Source organism: Triticum urartu, chromosome 2 (assembly GCF_003073215.2).
Source record: "Triticum urartu cultivar G1812 chromosome 2, Tu2.1, whole genome shotgun sequence".
NCBI classification, from domain to species: Eukaryota; Viridiplantae; Streptophyta; class Magnoliopsida; order Poales; family Poaceae; genus Triticum; species Triticum urartu.
In genome coordinates, this window is record NC_053023.1 from 514,390,816 (window position 1) to 514,417,709 (window position 26,894).

The window sequence follows — 26,894 nt, forward strand, 5'->3', positions numbered from 1 at the left end:
CATCAAGATCAATCAAGCAGGAAGTAGGGTATTACCTCCATAGAGAGGGTCCGAACCTGGGTAAACATTGTGTCCCCCGTCTCCTGTTACCATCGATCCTAGACGCACAGTTCGGGACCCCCTACCCGAGATCCGCCGGTTTTGACACCGACAGCCGCCCCTCCCCCTAGTCCAATTCAGACTAGGCCTTGGGGGGCGCGCGGCCTGCCCTAGGCAGCCCCTCTCTCTCCCCTAAAGCCCATTAGGTCCCATATACTCCCCGGCGAGGGTTCCGGTAACCCCCGATACTCCGATTAATGCCCGAACTTACCCGGAACCATTCCGATGTCCAAACATAGTCATCCAATATATCGATCTTTATGTCTCGGCTATTTCGAAACTCCTCGTCATGTCCGTGATCATATCCGGGACTCTAGACAACCTTCGGTACATCCAAACATATAAACTCATAATACCGATCATCACCGAACGTTAAGCGTGCGGACCCTACGGGTTTGAGAACTATGTAGACATGACCGAGACACGTCTCTGGTCAATAACCAATAGCGGGACCTGGATGTTCATATTGGCTCCCACATATTCTACGAAGATCTTTATCGGTCAAACCGCATAACGATATACGTTGTTCCCTTTGTCATGGGTATGTTACTTGCCCGAGATTCGATCGTCGGTATCTCAATACCTAGTTCAATCTCGTTACCGGCAAGTCTCTTTACTCATTCCATAATGCATCATACCGCAACTAACTCATTAGTCACATTGCTTGCAAAGCTTATATTGATGTGCATTACCGAGAGGGCCCAGAGATACCTCTCCGACAATCGGAGTGACAAATCCTAATCTCGATCTATGCTAACTCAACAAACACTATCGGAGACACCTGTAGAGCACCTTTATAATCACTCAGTTATGTTGTGACGTTTGGTAGCACACAAAGTGTTCCTCCGGTATTCGGGAGTTGCATGATCTCATAGTCATAGGAACATGTATAAGTTATGGAGAAAGCAATAGCAACAAACTAAATGATCATCGTGCTAAGCTAATGGATGGGTCAAGTCAATCACATCATTCTCTAATGATGTGATCCCGTTAATCAAATGACAACTCATGTCTATGGTTAGGAAACATAACCATCATTGATTCAACGAGCTAGTCAAGTAGAGGCATACTAGTGACATTCTGTTTGTCTATGTATTCACACATGTACTAAGTTTCCGGTTAATACAATTCTAGCATGAATAATAAAAATTTATCATGATATAAGGAAATATAAATAACAACTTTATTATTGCCTCTAGGGCATATTTCCTTCAGGTTTTACACTTGCACAATGTGGCATCGGCACCTTGAGGTAGTAGTGTAGGTGCGGGCACAGCTTGGTTGACGGCGGGGAGGACGGGTGCCCCTGATCGACAGGGAGGACCGTGTGCCGCCACTAGCAAACCCGACTGGTGACACAGCTACAAGGGCGGACATCGCGGTTGTGCGACATGGACGGTGACACCTTCATGTGGAGGTGGGCGACTACCGCCGAGCAGTTACAATGAACGTGCATCAAAGCCAAGGTAGCAGATGACGCACGCTAAGAGCATCTCCACTCGTTTGGCCCCCAGGCGCATCTGGCGATGGTGGTTTGGCCCTTCGGTCGGCGCTTTTTTGACCCTGGGGGCGATTTAGTACCCAGACACGCCCCCAGGTTTCGGCCCCAAGACGCGTATAAATTCAAACTTGACCTTTCCTGCTACCCAAAAAACGCCACAAGTTCGGCAATCAACGGCTGCCACACAGTTCGGCGATCACCAAGCCACAGTTCGGCAATCAATCATACTCAAAAGTTCGGCGTTCAAAAGGATGGACACATAGGCAGGCAATGCATCAAACGGCGGCGTGCTCCTCCGCCGGCGTCGGACTGGCGAGAGTCGGCGTGCTCGGGCTGGTCGGCGTCGGCGTGGCTTCTGTGCTGGGCATCGTGGAGGCATCATCACTCGGGCTTGGCGGTGGCGTTGGGGTCGGTGTGGGAGTTGGCGCGGCCGTCGACGGCATCTGGTTCAAGATGAGGCCGCGCTCCGCCAGGTACCACGCCTTGACCTGCTCGTCCATCGTTGACATGTCGCTCCCCATCAGGAATGCCAGGTTGGTGTTCCTCTTCTTCGCGGTGACGTTGGTCCGGAGTAGGTCGAGCTTGACGGCATTGTTCGTCATCAACGCTGACCACCGTGCCTCGGATTTCTCTTCCCTCTGGGCGGCGTGGTTCTTGGCGTCGGTGATGCACTGCTCGATGGACGCGTGCAGGCACTCGGTAGCCGGTGCGGCGTCCTTCACCATCTTGGCTCATTTGTTGCCGTCAAGGCGCCCATCCGCCGCCCCCGGCGTGGGCGCGTTCGGCTTGTACGTCTCCTTGGCCTTGGCGAGGGTGTGCCGGACATCCGCCCACTTCTCGCACTTCTCGATCCCAGAGAACACATGGAGGTACTTGAACTCTTGGTCGGTGCTGCTGTCCTCGTGGTACATTGCGAACATCTGAACCATCTGCGCTGAAGAACAAGTGTCGGCGATGCACACGGCGAAAAGAAGCGAGAGCCAGCGTCTGTGCATACCTGACCCTCGATGTTGGCGTTGCTTTCCGGGCGAGCCGCGATCTCCTCGACGATCCCATGCCATTTTGTTGCAGGCCATTTGGATGATCGCCCAATGGTTCGACATAGCCTTCGAGCCACGCTTCATGTGGATGGTGGCGAAGTAGGGGTCGACCAACTTGCGCTCGTCGAACTCCGACTTGATGCGCTCCCGGTACGTGTCGGTGTTCTTGTTCGTGCCAGTGATCGGGTTGAGGCCGACATTCTTCCATGCTTTGGCGAGGCACTCATCTTCTTTGGACGCCCACTTGACGCGCGGCTCGCCGGTCCTGGCCCCCCGCTTCTTCTTTTTCCCTTTCCTCGCCAGCGCAGGCGCCGACTCCTCCTCCTCCTCTTCCTCCTCCTTCTCCTCCTCGCCGTAGTCGAGCTCGTCGTCCATTGTATCGTCTTGCGACTGGAACCCGGGGGAGGCGGCGGCGGCGGCGGCGGCTGAGCCGCTTGTGATGATCCCGTCCATGTCGGCTTCCGTCGCGTCGGGGTTGCCGAAATGCGACGATGAGGCTTGCGAGAAGTGCAGGGTGCCATGGCGCAGAGGCGGCGTCGGGGAGGCAGCGTAAGTCGGCGGCGAGTAGGTGTACGGGGGGTACTGGACGCCGGTGAACGCGGGCGAGGGCGTGCGCTGGTCGGGGTTCAGACCGGAGGGTGAGGCGCACTGGCCATGCAGAAAGGTGGTGTTGGGGTTGAATTCGTCGTGCACGTCGCCGTCGGCGTAGCCAGGCGAGGGTGCGCACCCCCAGGGCTACGACGACGACAAGAAGCTGGCGGCGACCCGTCGCTCTGCTGGCTTCAGGAAGCTTGCGGGTCGTGGCCGCTGGGTGGATTCACCATCCCCGCGCGGGACGCCTCTGCCTGCTCCGCCGCCGGCGGCCTGTCTCGATCCCTCTTAGCGTTGAGCCTGTTTCGCCAGTCGGTGATGACAACCTCCCGGCGCTGAACCTCCGCCTTCCAGTCGGCGTTCGACATGCCCGGTGGTTTTGCCGGCGACGCCCTCGGCTTCTTCTGCTTCGGTTGGGTGGCATCGGCAACGGCAGCGGCACGAGGGGGCGTATACTTCTTCGGCGGCATGGCGACCGGATGGCGGGGAGGAGGAGAATGGCGGGAGAAAAGGGACAGAAGGGGGGTGGAGGGAAATGGAGGGGAAAAGCAGGGGATCGGCAGGAAAAAGTGTAGTCTCTCGCCGACAGAGCGGCCCCGCACGCCTTTTTGCTTCGGCCGACGCCACCAGGCTTGGGTTCGGCTTGGATTCACCGGGTGTTATTTCGGCCCAAACCGGCGATAAACAAGGGTGACTGGACCAATTTTTCGATGCTGGCACTAAAAAAGAAGGGGGGGGGGGGAGTGGAGATGCTTTAAGATTCATGCCCCATAATCCAACTGTTCTGTAGTTTGCTGGACATCTCCCAAAAAATGACATCAGCTGAATAGCAATCTCGGTTACGCCTAACAAAAATAAAATGGCTGGCTAAAAACTGACGTCAGCTAAATAGCATTTCCCTTTGTTTTTCAGTTATGCCTGATAGAAAAGAGAAATGGCACAGCAGGCCTGTTATTTCAAAACAGAAGGGAATCAACTAGAGTAACAAATGTGAGATGCAACATTCTCATTTATTCTCACTTCAAACATCACCAGCTAATCTCCCGACCACAAAAGAACCGGAAGCAAAGTCGAAGCAACTTCCACCCGTCATGGAACTCGGGCTACATTCCAACTAAACAAGTTGAACAACATAGCTAACATTTTCATGCAGTGTCACGGTAACACAATGTATCAAAATTGAGGTGATATGAACTACATCGGCACCTTCACATCCTACAGGCTACAGCAAACCATATAGTGTCAAAGCACCAACTACACAATTCTACAGAGCGGTGAAGTAAATATATATCTCAAACTTTGCTACTTCACTACTCTGACTTTAGGCATGGTCGCAACCAAACCAAAACGCTGGATCATATGATGTACATTGGCAACTCAAAAACCTTGACGGCAAGGGTACATCTTTGCACATAATGACCGAACACATGAAGTTCCTCTGTTCCTGGGCCGGTTAACAGATGCTACTGCAGCCGCTTAGGCTGGAGATGACAGGCCAAGGCAAATCAAAAACTGCAATTCCGTGGTGCACATCCACTAGCCATTAATTTGGGGGAAGATTTGCGATATCTTCATAAAAACATCCATGACCTAGCATCAGAGACATCCAAGTGAAAGAGAAGCGAAGTGAGTTTGATCATAAAGTTAACATGTGAGCTGACGACCCAACTTAACTAAATTAGAAAATACCTCTTGGTCATTTTGGTATTTTACAATATTCAGAGGGTTCTGCGAGCACTGCATCAAAAAGATGTCATGTCAGAATAAGCAAATGACTAGGGATAACTGGATATATCCACTCCAAATGCTTTCAACTTGAAAATACCATTAACTTTGAGAATGGCAAGTGGGTCCAGGTCCCACATGTCATTAAAACATCCAGTGGCATTTTCAGCAACACAAACTTTGTAGTGGCATAAATCCAAGTTTCCAAATAACTATGCAGTCCAACAAAGTTTGTACAGAACTTACATCCATGATGGCCGTTTGAATTTTTGGATTCTGGAATGCAACAGCAACTTCTGGGTTCGCCATTATTTTCGCTACAACTTCCTCTGGAGTCATGCCAACTTGCGCTGTACAAGCAATTAAAAAACTTCAGAATTCACATGTAATCATTTCAATTCAAAATCAAATTTAAGAGTCTTATAGCAAAAATAAAAGCTGATTCAGGGAAAAATGAAGTCGTAAACTCGTAATTCAAATCTCCTCAACAATTTCCATCACCTACCAAGTAGTATAGTAATAACCCCAAAAATAGGAGCACGTGGCAAGCTATGATAGGCATTTATAGAACAAGAAAATAGTAAGGGTACAAAAAGAACTAAAAACATGGGAGCATGCATCGACGCTATGCTAGGCATTTAGTAAGAAAATGGTAACGCTATTAGACACTAAATGTTCAATACTCCCTCTGTTCCCCAATCTAGTGCGCATAGTATTTTTCACGAAAATTCCACTTTGTAGTGACTAGTGTGTATCAGCACCCGCTGGCAATTCTAGTCCCACGCCGCACGGACGCACTCGGTTTTCTCTCCCTCCTCTCTTTCCTTTGTTCGCTCTATCCCCTCCTCCTGCACGCGATGCGTCGCCTCCTTGAAGCTTGCGCCACCGTCTGAGAAGGCGACACAGCCATGCAGGCCGTCGGGATTGGACCAGCGGCGGTGGAAATTCAAGGAGATAGAGGAAGAAGTTGACGGATGGTGCCATGGGTGGGAAGAGGCGCCACCTGACGGCACCACAGGCAGGAAGAGGGGGAGTCACCTACTGATGGCGCCACGGGCAGGAGGAGCCACCTGACAATGGTGGCGTTAGGGACTGGCTGGACGCCGTCAACACACAGGAGGTTGGCGTGGTCATGCCCTCTGCCAACGTTGACCTCAACGAAAGGTTGGCCGCTGCCTCCCAACCTCAAGCGTCCGCCTCTGGCACAACCACGTCACCTCGTCCACAACCGGCGTCTCAGCGTCCATGGCCGCCAGCATGCCCATGTCTGCTGCCAGCATCACCACGTCCACGGCCGGCGTCTCCGCGTCCAGTGAGAACAAGTCACGAGGACACGCCACCGGCAAGACCTAGCCGCAACAGCACGCTGCCAATTTCTTCTCTACTATTACTGCTTATGCACATGGGACTAGGACAAACCATTGGTATTCAGAATTTTCTTCATATAACTTTAGACGGGAAAAAGGTATTGAATGGTAGATAATGGGAAATCACCCGCAGAATTCATGATTTTGAATTTCCAAACAGCACCCAACTAAGTGTAGAAGTGTTGAATCACTCACCAAACTGCTGCCTAACTTCAGGACTGCTAAGGTCAAAGTTCTTCAAGTGATCAACCATGCGGTTATCCCATTGATCAGGAGATGCGCCCATGTTGTTTCTGTTAATAGCCACAACAATGGTATAAGAAGGTTAGAGAAGATCTGCACACTATTACGTCATAGATAGGTACAGTTCAACCCCACACTGCAAGAGGCATAATAGACTGTTACAGTAAGCAACATCATGGGTCATCGGCATGAATTCTTAGCTAACATAAGTTACATAAACATATAAGCAGAAACAGATGCACAGATAAGCAGTGCTAAGAATAATTGTATTACAGCATATCCTCCAGTTGTTGGCGGTACATCGGATTCTGAAGCATCGCTGCAAAATAAATTCTCACGTCACCATATAGAACAGAAAATAAACTCCAATTTATGTGATACTTAAGTGTTTTAACAAATTCACAGGAGCATACACTTGAATGAATCTGGGTTCCTCATCTCCTCAGGCAAGTAGCTGCAACATGTGAAGAAATCAGCATCGTTAAAAATACTGAAGAGATATAAGTTACACTTAATTTAATATTTTTATGACATACACACAAGAATAATTTCATACTACCTCCGTCCCAAAATAAGTGTCAACTTTAGTAAAACTCTGTACTAAAGTTAGTATAAAGTTGACACTTATTTTGGGACGGAGAGAGTATTACTGAAACTGGCACACACATATGTTGTCCACTATATGTGAGGCAATGCCAGTACGACCACCTCATTAAGCCATGATCGCAGCGCTGAAAAAATTACCAATGCAAATTACATAGTTATTTTAAGTTATAGATTTACATCCATGCGGAACTAATCTACACACAAGCAGTTGTCCACCTATAGATTGATGCCAACTAAACTAGTTAAATTCAGTAATGAATTCTTCGTCTGCTAATCAAAGTGTTTATTTTAGCGTAATAATCCTTAATTATCCTCGTCATCCAGAAAATGAATACACGAAGAAACCCTCTACAGACGGGAGTACCACTTGTGCCATATTGAACACAGATGTTGTGATTCATTAAACCATATAGAACCACTTGGACTCATATATAGATCAGAAACCCATTTGGGCCACAAGCAGCAACACAAAACAGGAAAGGACCTAGCCACTTACATAGGTGTGCTGGGTCCCAGCTGACTCCTAAGGTGCTACATGCGACATGATAGATTGGGTGTGCAGATAGCCAGCAGGACTTATTGAGCCTTACAACCAAATGGTGAATGCATCTACTAAGGAATGAAAATATGAAGGGAAAACATGGCACAGAGTGTTCTAAAAGGCATTAGGTGCTACGCAGGTGGTGCCTAGAGCCTAGTCACAAGCTAGTCATAGGGAGTGGGGCCAAGTGCCTAGGTGGGCAACAGAGACACATTTTACAAGAGTGAGCACAAGATGTAAAGTTGAACTTGGTTGCAAACTTACGGGTAAACCATCTTCTGCACAGCTGGGTCTTCCATCATTTTCTCAATTGTATCAATAGATAGCATAGGTCCTGACTTACCTGTACAGCATAATCAGAATCAATTTAGTTCATTTGTACACACATGGAAACAACAACAAAAAGAATATTACAACATCATTTTACGAAAATACAGATGAGCGAATAAAATACAAATCCTAAATTTGAGAAGTAGATAAATGTGCAATTACTAACTGGATTCAGTTGTCCAGGTAGAGGAATCTTCACTCGGCTTAAAAGCAGCACCATTTGTAGGAACCTTTAAGAACCATCGGACAAGTATTAATTACAACAAAAAAGGGAGCCTATTACCAAGCTTCTGAAGGAAACTTACTTGTTCAGTATCACCCTTCGTTTCACTTTCAGTGCTATCACTTTTTACATCTACCGTCTGCAATGAAGATTGAAGCTCCTTCTGTTTTTGCAACTCTTCGGGAGAAACATCAACAAAGGCTGCACACATTTTGTTAACAAAAACACAATCAAATACAGATGCCAAATATCTAAAGAATATGATGCTAAGCACTATTAAGAAAAGAAGCAGCACAGTCGAGCCCATTCAGATCATGTTCACACTCATTAGTGGTGCGTGTTTATTCCCTAATGTTGTGCTACAAGAGGAGCCCAGAAATAGGACCACAGAAATATAAATTAAGTGCATCAAGAGGTATAAATTCAGCATGTTATAGATAATTTGGCACATAGAAGATCCCATTCGCCACTCAACTGTAGTTGGAGGGGGAAAATTCAGACATGAAAGGTCGTACCAAATTTCTTTGAAGGCTTCAATGTCTCTGCCACATCAGCTGCTTCCGAAGATCCAGTTGCTGCCACATCAGTAGCTGAAACATCAACAGTTGCACCTTTTGGGGTATTTTTCCTTGGTCCTGAGTATGGGTAACTACTTGGTGCCGTGGAACCTGCCTGTGGTGGCATGGAGAATGGGAATGGCGAGTTCGCACCAAATGTGTTTGGTGGTGCCTGGGTCATCATCGACTTGAATGCTTGTTCCATTGCGTATTTCTGCAACAAATCAGTAAAACATTAAAACGGGAATAGGCACTGGGCAGGCAAGTAAATGTTGGTCATGTACAGCTAAATGCATTTTTTTTTAATTTGATCAACCAGGACTAGCCCTCGGTGGCCTTTGTTTAAAGAAGAGGAAACTTGTGCGGCAGGTAGAGCCTCAAACGCGGGCGGCAAGGCTAGAGACACCAACCTACTCAAGCTAGCAACATATGGTAACACGTAGCTATACGAGAAATAACAGCAAAGTGTATATGACCAAGGTGACAAACAGAATATTGGATTATTTAAGCCATGCAGAAAGGGATTTATCATAATATCATTTAACGAAATTTGGTGCTCAATGTCAATGAAAATCAAATCTTAAAAATTCTTTAACATGAAAAGAAAATTAACTGGCCATCAAAGTAAAGCACATTGACACCCTTATCGGGCCAGAAACAAATCTCTGAAACAGCGAAGTGAACTGGTAGAGTATAATACAGATGTGTCGGGAGGTTAAGCAGGTTCAAGCAGAAAACGACTCAATAATTTTACCTCCATGACTCATGCCCTATTATACAAAGGTACACAATGGGTCATTCTGAGGAACACTGCAAATAATTGAGGATACATACTCTTTCTGGAGTGCAGAAACAAAGAATAACTGTGAGCTCACCTTTACCATCGAAGAGACCTGATAAACCAGCCACCAAGTATTAATGTACGAAGAGAAGATATGCACAAAAATAAACTAAAGCATAAGAGGAAGCAGAATTTCGCACCATGGAAAATGCTGCAGATAATGCTACACCAACGCCAATCCAGAAAACAGGTGAACCACTGCATAGATTTTGGAACTCGCCATCATGGGATGGTAAATTTGAGAACAGGAAATGCAGGAAAAACAGAGAGATAAACTCACATATATGATGAGGGAGGCGGCATGGGAGGCACGGTGCCAGTTCCCGTCGATGTATTCTCGGTGCTGGTTGAAGACGATATGCTTGCAAATCCCTTTGTGTTAAATCCATCTGAAACTGATGTAGCAAACAGCATATAGTATGTAAAAATAAGAACAAGGAAGATGCTCACAAGAATATCAAAATGGGTGCAAACCAAAGCAAACTAACATTCGATACTTATCAGGTAATACTAAAAAAATATGGATGGATGAGGTGCGCATTATCTACTTAATAAGTAGTATGTCAGAGACACGGATGGATAAGCTGACAATTCCCAATCTCAAGCTATCTATCATCTGCCCCTACTTGTAAATACATATAGGAGAACTTTGTTGCGGATGCACGATGCAACAAGGTCGAATTCTCAGCCGCGGATCTACCTCACGAGAAGTACAGCTCGGAGTCAAGTGCCACAAGCAAACTTTGGCCGCTTGCTCCTTCCTAATCAAAGAGCGCATCGGGGGCCGCATCGCATCCAAACACAGCACAATTCAATTCACACAGAGGCGACAGAACAAGGCGGTCCCTCACCGTTCCTAGATCCGCGGGAGGCGGCGGAGACGACGAGCCTCGGCCGCCTGGCTCCCCTCCGCCCGGCGGCAGCGGAGAGCGGCGCCGCCGGGAGGGGCCGCGACGGGCGGCTGGCGGCGGAGAGGAGGGGCAGGCGGGGAGACGCGGAGCACGAGGAGGCGAGGACGAGGCTCTCCATCCCGGGCTGGGGGAGGCGACCTTAGCTCCACTCCGGTCTCTGGGTCACGAGGCCTTGTTGCTCTCGCCTCTGGCTGGCTGGCGCTAGGGTTTTGGGTTTGCGTGCGGAGAAGCCGAACTGGATGGCGAAACCAAAGCCCTCCCCTCTCTAGCCTTGCCTTTCGCTGTAGGGGTGGTTCGCGAGCAGGCAGGCTGTAGTAACATAACGGGGCAGGGAGAGCAACATCTATCCACTCGTACAGTACAATACAAGCGGGGTTTCACTCCGCACTTTCTTTCTCCTGGAAGAAAGACGAGATCCGTGCAAGCGCACGACATTCTGCAGCTCGGAATTCCTTCCCACGCTTGGAGCAGGGCCTGACGATCCCTACATTTTCTGAGCTGAGCAGGTTCTGAGCTGAGTAAAATGCATCACAAGTCCTAAAACTATCATAGGTGTGTCAGTTTAGTCCTATAACTTTCAAACTGCATTTTTGGGTCCTAAAACTATCGGAAGTATGTCAGTTTAGTCCTATAACTTCGAAACTGCACTTTTGGGTCCTAAAACTATTGGAGGTGTGTCATTTTTAGTCCTATAACTTCAAAATTACAGTTTTTGGTCTCAAAACTATGTATGTTTGTTTATCTGAGGTCCTAATCTTGCATGGCCACCATCTATGGAGCATTTTTTCAACTGAGCCCTTTGTATGTGTTTATATCCCCCAAAGTGGTACATACGCTTCCACGTTGCAGTGTGTCCTGCAACCTGCATAGCCATGAGCTGCACGGTAGCCTCCCTGAGAGGTTTGGCGTGACCGTCGGGGAGACCCCGAGCTAGTCGGCATGAAGGACGACATCCCTCTCCCTCGGCGAGGTCGCCGGGGAGATCCCGAGCCAATTGGGATGGAGTATGCCATCCCACCTCTCTCTCTTTCTCTCTCTGTTTGATGATATCGCCGTTGCCCCGACACCCTTGCCGTAGAGTTGGCCGTGCAGGCCGTTGTTTGGGCACGAGCATGGTCATAGGTGGTGAGCTGTCGGGCGACACAGAGGAGTGCGCGGAAACTGCAAAGCTGGCGCAGAGGTCGTCGAGAGTGACACAACCCTAGCAGTAGCCATAGGTGGGTAGCAATTGGACGTTGTGCGACATGTCGTTCTGCTGCTGTTGGGGGAGGCTGAGATGACTGGTCTACTCTCCTCGCTGGAGCTCAAACCATCATTCCACTGATGGCCTCTGTACCGTCGCCTCTGAGCATTCTGTGCATGGGAGAAGACGAGCGCGTGAGAACGAGGCGAGACAACGCTCTAGTTTTTTTTTTGCATATTTACCTGGTGGGCCCATTGGGTCAGGTCAACGTGGCTACAATCCAAGCATTTCCAAGTGACTCGTTGGTGGGTCAATGCTAACCATGCAAGCTTAGGACCTAAGAGGAAGAAACTTACATAGTTTTGGGACCCACAACTACTGTTTCAAAGTTATAGGACTAAACTGACACACCTTTGATAGTTTTAGGACACAAAAGTGCAGTTTCGAAGTTATAGGACTAAACTGACACACCTCTGATAGTTTTAGGACCCAAAAGTGCAGTTTGAAAGTTATAGGACTAAACTGACACACCTCCGATAGTTTTAGGACTTATGATGCATTTTACTCTATGTATTCAAAAGAGAAGTTAGAACCTTGATTTAATTTTCACTAACACCTTGCAAAAATGATATTGATACACCAAAAGTTCATTTTTCGCGCACCGGGTTAGCAGAGTTTGCTGACATAGACAACTGACGAGATCTGGACATGGAATAAGGATCATGAAAACTTGGAAAATCTAAAATTTGCATACATCTTTTTTATTTGAGAAAGGCATACATCATCATCTCAATATCTTTGATTCAACACCGACCAGTAAATAACTACCAGCTTGAATCATTACATAGTTACAGATTACAGTGGAACACACAAAAGGGCACAGATTGCCATCAGCCTGTCTGTGCCAAGGTATTTCTCCTTTTTTTGGCAGCACAAAAATTCAGTAAATATAATGGGCTCCATTAACCTCTCCTCTCCTGATTATGCATAGCAGAATGGCCATTCTGATAAGTATGCTTGCTTGTCATATGTGGATATACAGATATTTTGACCATAGAAGCTGAACCATCATACAGCAACCAAATGAATATATTCATGCAAGAGAGATGTGTGCATCATCCACTGAATCATCCACTGAAAATGTTGCAAGTTGAAAACAAATGTCAAGTATTACACAGCCTTAAGCTTTTGCATGTTGAGATTATATATGCATCTTCATATTTGCTGCTCCTTCGCTCTCTTACGAGCCAGTGCTCGTTCTCTAGCAGCGGCAAGTGTGTCGTTACTCCTCTTGTAGTGCTCGTCGGTGATTGGTGCTGGTTGAGTATTCTGGAGAGCCTGTGAAGCAGATGTAGAAATATCTGCCTCTTTCTCAGTAGATCTAACAGCTGTTGAATCTTTTGATCCAGTAGTTGAAGGTTCTACCACACTGCTACTTCCATGAGCCTTCTCTGATCCTACACTGGATTCCCTCCTGCGCTTAGGAGAACGACTGGATCCTTCGGCGTCAGACTTGCTACCTTGAATATCTTCTACTTTATTTTCCAACTTTTCAGGTTCTGTAGTTTCTGTACCCTCATGTGTCCGTGCACCGAAAGCAACATTCTTAGCAAGCCCAAAGTAAAAATCACTCAAGTCTTTCTTTTTAGTTACCTACATAAAAACAGATAAAATAAGTCAAATCAGGTAGCCAAAAGACAAGATAACTGTGAAACATTAGATATAATATGTTTCCTTTGCAAGGAAGATAAGCTTATGTATAAACCAGCTTTTATTGCATTATTAATCTTGTGAACAAAGTTAGTACAGATTACTCGGAGGATGTTTGTGTAAGCACAAGCCAGCATGTCACATTTTTGCATGATCAGGAAATGGTAGAAAGTGAGGACAATCCTTAAAAATGAGGGGAAAATAAAATACTCCCTCCGGCCCGTAATATAAGACGTTTTTAAAAGCTAACATAGTTTGCAAAAACGTCTTATATTGTGGGATGGAGGGGGTAGAATGTAAGGGGAAATGAAATTATAATGTGGTACAGCGCAGAATTCAAAGGTACCATTGTACCAACGCACTTCATTCTCCAACTCTTCTGGCTACACAAAGGGCTTTGCTACATCTACGTAGAGATTCAACGTAAAGCTACGTAAGAGCTGGTTTGGCATGCTCTGATTGGAAGAGAAAATGGCACGGCCCCACCCCCGCGAAGATCGGGGGGGGGGGGGGGGGGAATTATATTAGGAAGATTACATAGGTGGTTACGTAGACGTAGGATTATTGCTACACAAATGACACAACCACACAGCACACTTGCTTGATCAGACAAAACGGCACAATTCAGACTAAGAGTTTGATCATCACCACACACGATTATTCGACTCTTTCAAGTTCCCATGCGTACTTTGAATATACAGACCAACACTAGTACCTACATGGTCATACTTCTGACAGAACTAAGAATGGCATGCCGTACCAAAATGTGCAACTTAAAAAAAGCATATAAACTAAGCATGAAGATAAGTAGCATATGTATAAGAAATTAAGAACAATGCATACAATTATAAACAAGTGAGCAAAACTTACATCATCCCTTTCTTCTTGAAGCTGCCGTCGTCTTTCTTCCTCTAGCCATTTCTTCTCCTCTTCAAGTTTCTTCCTGTAGGCAGATGTTACAAACTTGTCCTTGTCAGCAAACAGGTGATCTTCCTTGCTCCTCTCTTTATGAAGCTTCCTCTCATACACTATGTCCTGTTCTCGTTTTCGTTGTTCTGCTTTCTCCTTAAGTGCTTCAATGTACTTTGACTGCAAAAACAAAAGCATCGATGCCCCAGTAAGAGATCCAAATATATGTGTCCATTTTAGCTTGCATTATGTGATTCAGATTAGTAGTGAGATTTGTTGCATTTCCCATTCTACATTCTGTGCTTGTCTCTGTATAGATGTCTGTTACACATTTAACAAAACCAACAACCTCACTACACCAACGAAGAACCATAAAACATACCCAAAGGCATTATACAAACTAACCATGAAGGACAATTTCGATCTCTACCTTTTACGTTAAAAAAAACGTCATGTTCCACACATTTATCTGGCAAAACTAGCAGGAACCAATCACCAAGATAGACGCCATTTCTCAAATAACTATCTCAGGCTGATGTTTCTTTCCAGCAAACAGACAAACAATTATCTGGAAATTGCTCCTTACAAAATTAAAACTTGAGTGCCCCGGATCAAACACTAAGAAACTGGACACGAACCAGCAACAACATTACACCTCACCGTGGTATACAATCTCCAGTATATCCAATTAAGCATAAATGAACCAGATAAGGCGCCCCTAAAAAATTGCATTGGTGCAGGACGGATAATTTACCTCGCGAACAACCTTGGCCTGTATCTTGGGCCGAGCGGCCTTCTCCTTCATATCATCGTACACCTCATCATAGGCAAACACCGAGGGATCCTCCTCCATCGCCTTCTTCTGCAGTTCCTCCACCTGTGCAGTCACACCACAACGCAAAGAAGAAATCAACCATCTAATGGCCCGACAACTGAGAAAGGAGAATGCACAGCATGATTTCCAGTGGTGGAGCCAGGATTGGAGCAGATCCCAGGCTCAAATTATAAGCGCTTATAACTAACCCATGAAGTACCCCTTGTCATGTCATAAAAACCTATAGCTCAATTGCACAACTACGGTAGAATTGAAATCGAAGTTTAAAGATCCAAAAAATAGATAAAACATGACCGAAAATACAAATAGTGGTACAAGAATACAAAAGATGGTACTTCCAAATCAATGAGTTCCTAAAGCCGACGCCATCAACAATAGTATTCGGACTGAGTTGAGCATAAGGTTAATTGGTTGGTAACAGGCACCGGTGGATAAAATCTCTTCATCGTATACTTATATAACTTGACATGGATACAAAATGAACCAATTAATTAATTGTTTAATTCAAGACATAAAAAACAAAAAAGTGATGCCTAGCAGCATGGCCAAATACAAATACAAATTTGCTTATGCCCTGCTCAGGCAGTACCATCGCAGGCGGCAAATCCAGGAGCAGCACCTGTGCATCTGCGCGAGTCAGGGAGCAGCGAGCTCGACCAACAGGCTTGGCTCGGTTCCTCTAGAATCAGGGACTGGCGGGAAGACGAGGGATCGACGCGGCAGCCAACAGAGGCGGGGAGCAACGGCACAACACGGCAGGATAGCGCGGCGGGGGGGGGGGGGGGGGGACAACCGCGAGGCGGTGCGGCAGAGAGAGAGAGGACGGAGCGAAAGCGCAGCGGCAGCGACCGGCGGGGGCTGCGTGGCGCAGCGAGGCGGGGCAGAGGAGCAGCAAAAGGGCTCGTGCAACCGAGGGCATGGGATCCGGATGGCTGCTTACCTTCTCGAGGGCGCGTTTCTTCGATGACTGTCGGAGGATGTCGGCCTCCACATCGTCATCGCTGTCGTCGGCGAAGGCCGCCAGGGGGCGCGCCGGAGGTGGCGGTCGAGACGACGAGGAGGTCGCCGGCTTTTTGCGGAGCTGCAGCCCGTACCTCTGCATCCCGGCGTCAGTGGCGGCGAACTGTGGACACGACGCGGAGCAAACCCTAGCCTGCGAATTTCGGTTTCGCCCCAACTGTGGTAGCTCGGAAGGGGAGCCGGGGCGCGACAAGGACCAGGGCAGGCGAGATAGAAACTTTACGCTTCCTTGGACAGATAGCGGTGACCCTGGGCATAGGACGCCTTCAAATTGGAAAGACGGGCTACATATTATTTTGACCTTTTCTAAAGAGCTTGAGATTAAACTTCAACGGAAATCCATAAGAGCATCTCTAGCAGATCCCGCAAAATGTCCGGCCGCTATAATAACCACCGTTTTACGGGATCGGAGAGAAAAAACGCCCTGCGTAGGTCTTGGAAAAAAATTAGGAGAGCGGTATATTTCAGCCCTCCTACCACATATACTCACTTCTCCCCCGGATTTACCGATTCCCTCATCCCTCGCGCAAGTTAGCGAGAGGGGCATTTCTGCTACTTGTTTCCCACCCTTCCTCCCCTCGCCTCCGTCGACGATCTCCCCGACCCCGTGCCTTCTCGTGTCATCACGCCCCCAATTGATGGCATGGAGAACCCACGGTAATCGCACGTCGGTTTTCATGCCTCGCATACCCTATCGGTGCTGCCTCGACCTTCTGTGCCTCCCACGACCGGCTTCCTCGCCGTCGTGCCAACTTCTCTCACCGCCGGCATGAAGCGGAAGCGATAGGGCAACCACATCGTCCATGGAGTCGTCTCAGCCATCGCGCCAACTTCTTCCGCCATACTCCCTTGAGGACGGGCGCCTCCTCCACCTCCTCCGGTGGACGGCCAGAATCACAGGCCGAGGGCCCGACGAAGAAGGCAGTGGCGGCTCGAGGACGGGCGCCTCCTCCCCCAATCCGGTGGCCCATGTACCACACGATCTCGGCCATTCCACCGGCGTCCACAACATGTTCGAGGAAATGCCGGAGAGGTAAGAAAAAATTCCCTTTCAACCAGTGTGTGCCAAATTTGGTTCGTTTGCTTAGTGTTTTGGCCTTTGGATTTTGTAGTTATGTTCATACATCATATGCGGATTTGCTGGAGGAGAACGAGGTGAACATATGAGTGCTCCACTTCACGCATTCAATTCGGGCATGGGAGCTGAGGTCGAAACCGAGGTGGAAGAGGGGAGTGACAGCAATGATGATGTAGAAGAGTTTGAGGAGGAGGAGGAGTTCGATGCTAGCCAAGCAAAATTTGGAAAATGAACCGGGAATTACACGGGGATGGATGATCTTTGTTTGGTGAGAGCTTGGTGTTGGAAATATGCCCTAGAGGCAATAATAAAAGCATTATTATTATATTTCCTTGTTCATGATAATTGTCTTTTATTCATGCTATAATTGTGTTATCCGGAAATCGTAATACATGTGTGAATACATAGACCATAATGTGTCCCTAGTGAGCCTCTAGTTGACTAGCTCGTTGATCAACAGATAGTCATGGTTTCTTGGCTATGGACATGGGGATGTCATTGATAACGGGATCACATCATTAGGAGAATGATGTGATGGACAAGACCCAAACCTAAGCATAGCACAAAGATCGTGTAGTTCGTTTGCTGTAGCTTTTCTGCATGTCAAGTATCATTTCCTTAGACCATGAGATTGTGCAACTCCCGGATACCGTAGGAGTGCCTTGGGTGTGCCAAACGTCACAACGTAACTGGGTGACTATAAAGGTACATTACATGTATCTTCGAAAGTGTCTGTTGGGTTGGCACGAATCGAGACTGTGATTTGTCACTCCGTATGACGGAGAGGTATCTCTAGGCCCACTCGGTAATGCATCATCATAATGAGCTCAATGTGATCAAGTGGTTGATCACGGGATCATGCATTACGGTACGAGTAAAGTGACTTGCCGGTAACGAGACTGAACAAGGTATTGGGATACCGACGATCGAGTCTCGGGCAAGTAACGTACCGATTAACAAAGGGAATTGAGTACGGGATTGATTAGGTCCTCGACATCGTGGTTCATCCGATGAGATCATCGAGGAGCATGTGGGAGCCAACATGGGTATCCAGATCCCGCTGTTGGTTATTGACCGGAGAGCCATCTTGGTCATGTCTACATGTCTCCCGAACCCGTAGGGTCTACACACTTAAGGTTCGGTGACGCTAGGGTTGTAGAGATATGAATATGCAGTAACCCGAAAGTTGTTCGGAGTCCCGGATGAGATCTCGGACATCACGAGGAGTTCCGGAATGGTTCGGAGGTGAAGAATTATATATAGGAAGTGCAGTTTCGGCCATCGGGAGAGTTTCGGGGGTCACCGGTATTGTACCGGGACCACCGGATGGGTCCCGGGGGTCCACTGGGTGGGGCCACCCATCCCGGAGGGCCCCATGGGCTGAAGTGGGGAGGGGAACCAGCCCATAGTGGGCTGGTGCGCCCCCCTTGGCCCACCCCCTGCTCCTAGGGTTGAAAACCCTAGGGTGGGGGGGCGCCCCACTTGCCTTGGGGGGTACTCCACCCCCCTGGCCGCCGCCCCCCTTGGGAGATGCAATCTCCAAGGGCCGGCGCCCCCCAAGGGGCCTATATAAAGGGGGGGGGGAGGGAGGGGCAGCCACACCCTTGAGTCTTGGCGCCTCCCTCCCCCTGCTACACCTCTCCCTCTCGCAGTATAACGACGAAGCCCTGCTGCGGTGACCCCCTGCATCCACCACCACGCCGTCGTGCTGCTGGATCTTCATCAACCTCTCCTCCCCCCTTGCTGGATCAAGAAGGAGGAGACGTCACGCTGACCGTACGTGTGTTGAACACGGAGGTGCCGTCCGTTCGGCGCTAGGATCTCCGGTGATTTGGATCACGTCGAGTACGACTTCCTCGTCCCCGTTCTTTGAACGCTTCCGCGCGTGATCTACAAAGGTATGTAGATGCAATCCGATCACTCGTTGCTAGATGAACTCATAGATGGATCTTGGTGAAACCATAGGAAATTTTTTGTTTTCTGCAACGTTCATAGACACCAACAGTGGCATCATGAGCTAGGTCTATACGTAGTTCTCCTTGCACGAGTAGAACACAAATTGTTGTGGGCGTAGATGTTGTCAACTTTATTGCCGCTACTAGTCTTATCTTGCTTCAGCGGTATTGTGGGATGAAGCGGCCCGGACCGACCTTACACGTACGCTTACGTGAGACTGGTTCCACCGACTGACATGCACTAGTTGCATAAGGTGGCTAGCGGGTGTCTGTCTCCCACTTTAGTTGGAGCGGATTCGATGAAAAGGGTCCTTATGAAGGGTAAATAGAAGTTGACAAATCACGTTGTGGCTATTACGTAGGTAAGAAAACGTTCTTGCTAGAACCCTTTTGCAGCCACGTAAAACTTGCAACAACAATTAGAGGACGTCTAACTTGTTTTTGCAGCAAGTGATTTGTGATGTGATATGGCCAAAGTTGTGATGAATGATGAATGATATATATGAGATGTATGGGATCATGTTCTTGTAATAGGAATCACGACTTGCATGTCGATGAGTATGACAACCGGCAGGAGCCATAGGAGTTGTCTTTATCTTTTATATGACCTCTGTGTCATTGAGAAACGCCATGTAAATTACTTTACTTTATTGCTAAACGCGTTAGCCATAGTAGTAGAAGTAATAGTTGGCGAGCAACTTCATGGAGACACGATGATGGAGATCATGGTGTCATGCCGGTGACAAGATGATCATGGAGCCCCAAGATGGAGATCAAAGGAGCTATGTGATATTGGCCATATCATGTCACTATTATTATTTGATTGCATGTGATGTTTATCATGTTTTTGCATCTTATTTACTTAGAACGGCGGTAGTAAATAAGATGATCCCTCATAATAATTTCAAGAAAGTGTTCCCCCTAACTATGCACCGTTGCGACAGTTCGTTGTTTCGAAGCACCACGTGATGATCGGGTGTGATAGATTCCAACGTTCGCATACAACAGGTGTAAGACAGATTTACACACGCAATACACTTAGGTTGACTTGACGAGCCTAGCATGTACAGACATGGCCTCGGAACACAGAAGACCGAAAGGTCGAGCATGAGTCGTATAGAAGATACGATCAACATGAAGATGTTCACCGATGTTGACTAGTCCGTCTCACGTGATGATCGGACACGGCCTAGTCAACTCGGATCATGTTATACTTAGATGACTGGAGGGGTCTATCTAAGTGGGAGTTCATTGTATAATTTGATTAGATGAACTTAATTATCATGAACTTAGTCTAAAATCTTTACAAAATGTCTTGTAGATCAAATGGCCAACGTTGTCCTCAACTTCAATGCGTTCCTAGAGAAAACCAAGCTGAAAGACGATGGCAGCAACTATACGGACTGGGTCCGGAACCTGAGAATCATCCTCATAGCTGCCAAGAAAGAATATGTCCTACAAGCACCGCTAGGTGACGCACCCGTCCCACAGAACCAAGAGGTTATGAACGCTTGGCAGACACGTGCTGATGATTACTCCCTCGTTCAGTGCGGCATGCTTTACAGCTTAGAACCGGGGCTCTAAAAGCGTTTTGAGCGACACGGAGCATATGAGATGTCCGAAGAGCTGAAAATGGTTTTCCAAGCTCATGCCCGGGTCGAGAGATATGAAGTCTCCGACAAGTTCTTCAGCTGTAAGATGGAGGAAAATAGTTCTGTCAATGAGCACATACTCACTATGTCTGGATTACATAACCGCTTAACTCAGTTGGGAGTTAATCTCCCGGATGACGCGGTCATTGACAGAATCCTTCAGTCGTTTCCACCGATCTACAAGAGCTTTGTGATGAACTTCAATATGCAGGGGATGGAAAAGACCATTCCTGAAGTATTTGCAATGCTGAAATCAGCAGAGGTAGAAGTCAAAAAGGACCATCAAGTGTTGATGGTGAATAAAACCACTAAGTTCAAGAAAGGCAAGGGTAAGAAGAACTTCAAGAAGGATGGCAAGGGAGTTGCCGCGCCCGGTAAGCAAGCTGCCGGGAAGAAGCCAAAGAATGGACCCAAGCCCAAGACTGAGTGTTTTTATTGCAAGAGAAGTGGTCACTGGAAGCGGAACTGCCCCAAATACTTAGCGGACAAGAAGGCCGGCAAAACGAAAGGTATATGTGATATACATGTAATTGATGTGTACCTTACCAACACTCGTAGTAGCTCCTAGGTATTTGATACCGGTGCAGTTGCTCACATTTGTAACTCAAAGCAGGAGCTGCGGAATAAGCGGAGATTGGCGAAGGACGAGGTGACGATGCGCGTCGGGAATGGTTCCAAGGTCGATGTGATCGCCGTCGGCACGCTACCTCTACATTTACCTACGGGATTAGTTTTGAACCTCAATAATTGTTATTTAGTGCCAAGTTTGAGCATGAACATTGTATCAGGATCTCGTTTAATACGAGATGGCTACTCATTTAAATCTGAGAATAATGGTTGTTCTATTTATATAAGAGATATGTTTTATGGTCATGCTCCTATGGTGAATGGTTTATTCTTAATGAATCTCGAGCGTAATGCTACACATATTCATAGTGTGAATGCCAAAAGATGTAAGGTTGATAATGATAGTCCCACATACTTGTGGCACTGCCGCCTTGGTCACATAGGTGTCAAACGCATGAAGAAGCTCCATACAGATGGACTTTTAGAGTCTCTTGATTACGAATCATTTGACACGTGCGAACCATGCCTCATGGGTAAGATGACCAAGACTCCGTTCTCAGGAACAATGGAGCGAGCAACCAACCTATTGGAAATCATACATACTGATGTGTGCGGTCCAATGAGTGTTGAGGCTCGTGGTGGCTATCGTTATGTTCTCACCCTCACTGATGACTTGAGTAGATATGGGTATATCTACTTAATGAAACACAAGTCTGAAACCTTTGAAATGTTTAAGGAATTTCAGAGTGAGGTTGAGAATCAACGTGACAGAAAAATCAAGTTTTTGCGATCAGATCGTGGAGGAGAATACTTGAGTCACGAATTTGGTACACACTTAAGAAAATGTGGAATAGTTTCACAACTCACGCCGCCTGGAACACCTCAGCGTAATGGTGTGTCCGAACATCGTAATCGCACTCTATTAGATATGGTGCGATCTATGATGTCTCTTACCGATTTACCGCTGTCATTTTGGGGCTATGCTTTAGAGACTGCCGCATTCACTTTAAATAGGGCTCCGTCGAAATCCGTTGAGACGACACCGTATGAATTATGGTTTGGGAAGAAGCCTAAGCTGTCGTTTCTAAAAGTTTGGGGATGCGATGCTTATGTCAAGAAACTTCAACCTGAAAAGCTCGAACCCAAGTCGGAAAAATGCGTCTTCATAGGATACCCTAAAGAAACTATTGGGTATACCTTCTACCTCAGATCCGAAGGCAAGATCTTTGTTGCCAAGAATGGATCCTTTCTAGAGAAGGAGTTTCTCTCGAAAGAAGTAAGTGGGAGGAAAGTGGAACTTGATGAAGTATTACCTCTTGAACCGGAAAGTGGTGCAACACAGGAAAATGTTCCTGTGGTGCCTGCACCAATCAGAGAGGAAGTTAATGATGATGATCAAGATACTTCTGATCAAGCTCCTACTGAACTTCGAAGGTCCACAAGGACACGTTCCGCACCAGAGTGGTACGGCAACCCTGTCTTGGAAATCATGTTGTTAAACAACGGTGAACCTTCGAACTATGAAGAAGTGATGGCGGGCCCGGATTCCGACAAATGGCTGGAAGCCATGAAATCCGAGATAGGATCCATGTATGAAAACGAAGTATGGACTTTGACTGACTTGCCCGATGATCGGCGAGCCATAGAAAATAAATGGATCTTTAAGAATAAGACAGACGCGGATGGTAATGTGACCATCTATAAAGCTAGGCTTGTCGCTAAGGGTTATCGACAAGTTCAAGGGGTTGACTACGATGAGACATTCTCTCCCGTAGCAAAGCTGAAGTCCGTCCGAATCATGTTAGCAATTGCCGCATACTATGATTATGAGATATGGAAAATGGACGTCAAAACGGCATTCCTTAACGGTTATCTTAAGGAAGAACTGTATATGATGCAACCGGAAGGTTTTGTCGATCCTAAGAATGCTGACAAGGTGTGCAAGCTCCAACGCTCGATTTATGGGCTGGTGCAAGCATCTCGGAGTTGGAACATTCGCTTTGATGAGATGATCAAAGCGTTTGGGTTTATGCAGACTTATGGAGAAGCCTGCGTTTACAAGAAAGTGAGTGGGAGCTCTGTAGCATTTCTCATATTATATGTAGATGACATACTTTTGATGGGAAATGATATAGAGCTTTTGGACAGCATTAAGGCCTACTTGAATAAGAGTTTTTCAATGAAGGACCTTGGAGAAGCTGCTTATATATTAGGGATCAAGATCTATAGAGATAGATCAAGACGCCTCATAGGTCTTTCACAAAGCACATACCTTGATAAGATATTGAAGAAGTTCAATATGGATCAGTCTAAGAAGGGGTTCTTGCCTATGTTGCAAGGTGTGAAATTGAGCTCAGCTCAATGTCCGACCACGGCAGAAGATATAGAAGAGATGAGTGTCATCCCCTATGCCTCAGCCATAGGGTCTGTTATGTATGCCATGCTGTGTACCAGACCTGATGTAAACCTTGCCGTAAGTTTGGTAGGAAGGTACCAAAGATAATCCCGGCAAGGAACACTGGACAGCGGTCAAGAATATCCTGAAGTACCTGAAAAGGACTAAGGACATGTTTCTCATTTATGGAGGTGACGAAGAGCTCGTCGTAAAGGGTTGCGTCGATGCTAGCTTCGACACAGATCTGGATGACTCTAAGTCACAAACCGGATACGTGTATATTTTGAATGGTGGGGCAGTAAGCTGGTGCAGTTGCAAGCAGAGCGTCGTGGCGGGATCTACATGTGAAGCGGAGTACATGGCAGCCTCGGAGGCAGCACATGAAGCAATTTGGGTGAAGGAGTTCATCACCGACCTAGGAGTCATACCCAATGCGTCGGGGCCGATCAAACTCTTCTGTGACAACACTGGAGCTATTGCACTTGCCAAGGAGCCCAGGTTTCACAAGAAGACCAGGCACATCAAGCGTCGCTTCAACTCCATTCGTGAAAATGTTCAAGATGGAGACATAGATATTTGTAAAGTACATAACGGACCTGAATGTAGCAGATCCGTTGACTAAACCTCTCCCTAGAGCAAAACATGATCAACACCAAAATTCCATGGGTGTTCGATTCATCACAATGTAACTAGATTATTGACTCTAGTGCAAGTGGGAGACTGTTGGAAATATGCCCTAGAGGCAATAATAAAAGCATTATTATTATATTTCCTTGTTCATGATAATTGTCTTTTGCTCATGCTATAATTGTGTTATCCGGAAATCGTAATACATGTGTGAATACATAGACCATAATGTGTCCCTAGTGAGCCTCTAGTTGACTAGCTCATTGATCAACAGATAGTCATGGTTTCCTGGCTATGGACATGGGGATGTCATTGATAACGGGATCACATCATTAGGAGAATGATGTGATGGACAAGACCCAAACCTAAGCATAGCACAAAGATCGTGTAGTTCGTTTGCTGTAGCTTTTCTGCATGTCAAGTATCATTTCCTTAGACCATGAGATTGTGCAACTCCCGGATACCGTAGGAGTGCCTTGGGTGTGCCAAACGTCACAACGTAATTGGGTGACTATAAAGGTACATTACAGGTATCTCCGAAAGTGTGTGTTGGGTTGGCACGAATCGAGACTGGGATTTGTCACTCCGTATGACGGAGAGGTATCTCTGGGCCCACTCGGTAATGCATCATCATAATGAGCTCAATGTGATCAAGTGGTTGATCACGGGATCATGCATTACGGTACGAGTAAAGTGACTTGCCGGTAACGAGACTGAACAAGGTATTGGGATACCGACGATCGAGTCTCGGGCAAGTAACGTACCGATTGACAAAGGGAATTGAGTACGGGATTGATTAGGTCCTCGACATCATGGTTCATCCGATGAGATCATCGAGGAGCATGTGGGAGCCAACATGGGTATCCAGATCCCACTGTTGGTTATTGACCGGAGAGCCATCTCGGTCATGTCTACATGTCTCCCGAACCCGTAGGGTCTACACACTTAAGGTTCGGTGACGCTAGGGTTGTAGAGATATGAATATGCAGTAACCCTAAAGTTGTCCGGAGTCCCGGATGAGATCTCGGACGTCACGAGGAGTTCCGGAATGGTCCGGAGGTGAAGAATTATATATAGGAAGTGCAGTTTCGGCCATCGGGAGAGTTTCGGGGGTCACCGGTATTGTACCGGGACCACCAGATGGGTCCCGGGGGTCCACCGGGTGGGGCCACCCATCCCGGAGGGCCCCATGGGCTGAAGTGGGGAGGGGAACCAGCCCACAGTGGGCTGGTGCGCCCCCCTTGGCCCACCCCCTGCTCCTAGGGTTGAAAACCCTAGGGTGGGGGGGCGCCCCACTTGCCTTGGGGGGTACTCCACCCCCTGGCTGCCGCCCCCCTTGGGAGATGCAATCTCCAAGGGCCGGCGCCCCCCAAGGGGCCTATATAAAGGGGGGGAGGGAGGGGCAGCCCCCCCTTAAGTCTTGGCGCCTCCCTCTCCCCTGCTACACCTCTCCCTCTCGCAGTATAACGGCGAAGCCCTGCTGCGGTGACGCCCTGCATCCACCACCATGTCGTCGTGCTGCTGGATCTTCATCAACCTCTCCTCCCCCCTTGCTGGATCAAGAAGGAGGAGACGTCACACTGACCGTACGTGTGTTGAACACGGAGGTGCCGTCCGTTCGGCGCTAGGATCTCTGGTGATTTGGATCACGTCGAGTACGACTTCCTCATCCCCGTTCTTTGAACGCTTCCGCACGTGATCTACAAAGGTATGTAGATGCAATCCGATCACTCATTGCTAGATGAACTCATAGATGGATCTTGGTGAAACCGTAGGAAATTTTTTGTTTTCTGCAACGTTCCCCAACACTTGGGAGAGTGTGTCACTTGAGCGGTGGCTGACAAAGAATATTGACAATGCATCAAGGACAAGTAGCATAAGCTCATGTCGATCCCATTCGACCGCTCATTGAAATCACTCCAACGCCGGTGGGATGTGATAAACGACTCAGAGAAAACCCTGGCCTTCGTATTTTGATTTTTCCCCGACTATGACAGCTCGGAGGGGAGCCACCGCGCGACAAGGACCAGACGATATAGAAAGTTACACTTCCTTGGATGGATAGCGGTGACCCTGGGCCTAGGATGTCCGCTTTGAATTGGAAAGACGGGCTACAGATTATTTTTACTTTTTCTAGAAGATCCCAAGATCTCTATTCCGGGGGAGTACGTAGTCGTTTTGTTTCGTTTTGTTTCCCATCGATCGAAGCCTCCTCCCCACTTACGTCTCCTTCCCTCCCCACCGATTTTTTTCCTGTCCAACATCAAACCGGTGGACAAAAAACTCGGAAAAACCCACGCACAAAGTTTGGAAAGCTTCGTATCACCTGTAATTTTCCCAACGCTTGATGTGCGAACACGCAGATGCATGAAGCCATTTAATTAGGCG

The 26,894-nt window shown here is 47.4% G+C and overlaps 2 protein-coding genes across 3 annotated transcripts; both read right to left on the reverse strand.

Moving 5' to 3' along the window:
* Positions 1 to 4,320: 4,320 nt before the first annotated feature.
* On the reverse strand, positions 4,321 to 10,880 carry LOC125538371 (protein TIC 40, chloroplastic). Of its 2 annotated transcripts, none has more exons than XM_048701629.1 (14): positions 10,516 to 10,880; positions 9,945 to 10,053; positions 9,805 to 9,862; positions 9,699 to 9,716; positions 8,782 to 9,037; positions 8,349 to 8,467; positions 8,210 to 8,273; positions 7,978 to 8,056; positions 6,980 to 7,020; positions 6,840 to 6,885; positions 6,519 to 6,616; positions 5,203 to 5,306; positions 4,921 to 4,968; positions 4,321 to 4,821 (listed from the first exon to the last, which is right to left on the reverse strand). In XM_048701629.1, the coding sequence occupies exons 1-14, from the start codon at positions 10,691 to 10,693 to the stop codon at positions 4,768 to 4,770; spliced, it is 1,272 nt and encodes a 423-aa protein (XP_048557586.1). In that variant the 5' UTR covers positions 10,694 to 10,880; the 3' UTR covers positions 4,321 to 4,767. The 2 variants fall into 2 exon arrangements, with proteins under 2 accessions (XP_048557586.1, XP_048557585.1); XM_048701628.1 differs by having other exon boundaries at positions 9,945 to 10,059; positions 10,516 to 10,879.
* A 1,608-nt stretch (positions 10,881 to 12,488) lies between these two features.
* On the reverse strand, positions 12,489 to 16,459 carry LOC125538372 (nuclear speckle splicing regulatory protein 1-like). The gene is made up of 4 exons (XM_048701630.1): positions 16,153 to 16,459; positions 15,132 to 15,254; positions 14,339 to 14,557; positions 12,489 to 13,411 (listed from the first exon to the last, which is right to left on the reverse strand). The coding sequence occupies exons 1-4, from the start codon at positions 16,312 to 16,314 to the stop codon at positions 12,974 to 12,976; spliced, it is 942 nt and encodes a 313-aa protein (XP_048557587.1). The 5' UTR covers positions 16,315 to 16,459; the 3' UTR covers positions 12,489 to 12,973.
* Between the last annotated feature and the right edge of the window lie 10,435 nt (positions 16,460 to 26,894).

What these genes read in the sequence shown, in the direction of transcription:
- LOC125538371 (XM_048701628.1), bottom strand. Translation starts at nt 10,693, where the DNA reads ATGGAGAGCCTCGTCCTCGCCTCCTCGTGCTCCGCGTCTCCCCGCCTG. An exon ending in GTGCAGAAGATGGTTTACCC is followed by an intron (nt 7,021 to 7,977) that starts GTAAGTTTGCAA and finishes CACATGTTGCAG; the next exon opens with CTACTTGCCTGAGGAGATGA. An exon ending in TTCAAACGGCCATCATGGAT is followed by an intron (nt 4,969 to 5,202) that starts GTAAGTTCTGTA and finishes TTTTTGATGCAG; the next exon opens with TGCTCGCAGAACCCTCTGAA.
- LOC125538372 (XM_048701630.1), bottom strand. Translation starts at nt 16,314, where the DNA reads ATGCAGAGGTACGGGCTGCAGCTCCGCAAAAAGCCGGCGACCTCCTCG. An exon ending in AGAAACGCGCCCTCGAGAAG is followed by an intron (nt 15,255 to 16,152) that starts GTAAGCAGCCAT and finishes GTGACTGCACAG; the next exon opens with GTGGAGGAACTGCAGAAGAA. An exon ending in AGGCCAAGGTTGTTCGCGAG is followed by an intron (nt 14,558 to 15,131) that starts GTAAATTATCCG and finishes TTGTTTTTGCAG; the next exon opens with TCAAAGTACATTGAAGCACT.